The sequence below is a fragment of the Sinocyclocheilus grahami genome, unplaced genomic scaffold (genome assembly GCF_001515645.1).
Source record: "Sinocyclocheilus grahami isolate Dianchi unplaced genomic scaffold, SAMN03320097.WGS_v1.1 scaffold1152.1, whole genome shotgun sequence".
Lineage (NCBI taxonomy): Eukaryota > Metazoa > Chordata > Actinopteri > Cypriniformes > Cyprinidae > Sinocyclocheilus > Sinocyclocheilus grahami.
Genome location: NW_015506331.1, coordinates 213,166 through 215,637, shown reverse-complemented (window position 1 = coordinate 215,637; position 2,472 = coordinate 213,166). Strand labels below are relative to the sequence as shown.

The 2,472-nt window shown below is 34.3% G+C and overlaps 1 protein-coding gene across 1 annotated transcript in view; it reads right to left on the bottom strand.

The window, feature by feature from the left end:
* Nucleotides 1-2,472, bottom strand: part of LOC107567376 (ATP-binding cassette sub-family G member 1-like) — a 23,675-nt gene that overhangs the window by 18,342 nt on the left and 2,861 nt on the right. Inside the window, exon 2 of the mRNA XM_016253064.1 lies at nucleotides 1,486-1,729. Within this exon, the coding sequence (XP_016108550.1) occupies nucleotides 1,486-1,729 (244 nt within the window). The remainder of the gene's footprint in view (nucleotides 1-1,485; nucleotides 1,730-2,472) is intronic.

The window sequence follows — 2,472 nt, the reverse complement described above, 5'->3', positions numbered from 1 at the left end:
TTCATGCAATAAAATGGAAATTAATTATTTAAAAATCATACAATGTGATTTTCTGGATTTTTTTTTTGATTCTGTCTCTCACAGTTGAGGTGTACCTACGATGAAAATTACAGATCTCTCTATTCTTTGTAAGTGGGAAAACTTGAAAAATCGGCAGTGTATCAAATACTTATTTGCCCCACTGTATATATATATGTATTTATTATTTTTAATTTGTTATTTTATATTTTATTTTAATTTATTTTATTATTATTATTATTATATTATATTATGACATTATTCCTATAAAGCATATGCACTGAGCAGCGAATAAACACATCCAAAAACGCGTCTGAGCTATGGGGGAAAGATGACAAAATACAACCTGACAAGTGAAGTCTGGGGGGAAAAAATATATATATCTTTTTTTTTGTTTTAAGTAGTAAAAACAACAGACTGCACATCTTGAAGGATGAAGAGAGCCCATCTCTGGAGCTGAACTCTGCTCAGGATTGACAGTTCAGGATTTACTGCCAGTGACAAAGCTGCTACTGCTGAAAATTTGCTGTATCCAAGAAACTTAAAACCAAATTATAATCCAGATGGTGAGCCTAATGAAGACATCACTGCCCATCAGTAAAGCCCTGCTCCTTAAGGTAAAAGAAAGAAGAGACAGCTGGGCTGTTATGTCAGCCGTAGTGCTTAATTAATGAATTCCCTTCTGAGATATGCATGGAGGCATTTCAGGAGAACATCCATTGAAAAGGACATATTTGGAGCCAAAGACAATCACTAGAAAATTAATTTGCACTCTTGCCAAGCTGTATACAAAACAAACCATTCCCACTGAAATCAATCCAATTCCCAGAATATTTCCAATAGAAACCAACAAATCCCCTAGAAGTAAATTAAATTAAAATGTACAGCAATATGTTGGATTAGTGCAGCCATGGACCTTTTCATTAGAATAAGTTTGTAGTATGCCATTTTCTAGACATATATTTGCTGTTTGCATTTCCGTTTAAATAAAGCACATGTTCTTAAAAACATATTATTTTATAGGTGTGAACTGAATGTGATGTTTTTGGACACTCAATTAGTATATTATAATATTATAGTTTCAGTTTCATTTAAATGCTATTAGCTAAAGAAGTGTGCTTCTTTAAAGCATAACACAATTTTAAAGTAAAACTTTTAATTTAGCATTACTACAAAGCGCACTTTTTAGAAGCGTACTTAAGTGTGTTAAGAAACAGTAATGAAAGTGTGCTCTTGTTATGTACACTTAAGTAGCATTTTATTTCATTAATATTATGTGCAGTACATTTTTATTACACTACAAGCGCACATTCAGCACTATTAAGCGCACTTATTCACAAGGGTCTCTCTGAACTCATTTGGATTAAAGTAAAACCTGAATAGTAATTATTTAATGGTTGTAACTTTTATGAGATTTAACTTCAGATAACATTTACAGTCCTTTGAGGCTTGAAGGTCACACGTTACCTTTTTTTCTCCACCACGGTCCTTCAGGAACCGAGTACGAGAGATCTTTGAATTCGATGTTGACTGCGGGTCTGCGGGGGAGATATGAAAAGCGCTGGGCCTCGGTCAGATTGTTCTCTACTTTCTTCAGGTGTCCGTGTAACAGCGGCGTCTGCTGACTGCCGACGTGACTGGACATCATTTCATCAATAGACACGCACACGGTTCTGGGGTCTAGCATGAGATCGGGAGGTCCATTTGTATTCTGAAGGAGGACAGACAGAGCGCTTATGTAACACAATGCAGCCTTGAGGGAAAAAAACCTGACAAAATTGAGAGTCATCAGGAATTTTTTTTTATCAGAAGTTAATAAAGAAGAAGATTCAAAATGACACCAAAAAAAAAAAAAAAAAAGATGACTACTGAATACTGAGATAAATAATTAGTAGTTTGTAGATATTATAGAATAGCATTCTATTATATATACTACTGTTTATAAGTTTGGGATCAGTAAGATTTGTAATGATTTTTTTTATTTTTTTAAATAAAACTTTTAATTTAACATTACTACAAATCACACTTTTTAAAAGCGTACTAAAGTGTGTTAAGAAACAGTCATGAAAGTGTGCTCTTATTAAAAAAAAAATTTCAAAGTTTTTTTTTTTTTTTAAAGGGGTCATATGATGCTATTTTAAAGATCATTATTTTGTGTATTTGGTGTAACAGAATATGTTGACATGCTTTAATGTTCAAAAAACACATTATTGTAGGTCCTCTATGCCCCGCCTCTCTCAAGCACGTCGTTTTCAACAAAGCCCCTCCTTTGACAACCGCAGTCTGCTCTGATTGGCCAGCTGACCCAGTGCATTGTGATTGGCCGAACACCACAAGCACGCGTCGGAAATGTTACCATACCATAATCGCGAGCATCAGCTTTCAAAGTAAATATCAAGACCGTTAATAATGTTAGTTTTACCATCAGTTCAAGCCCGAAAGGGCGACAGAGTC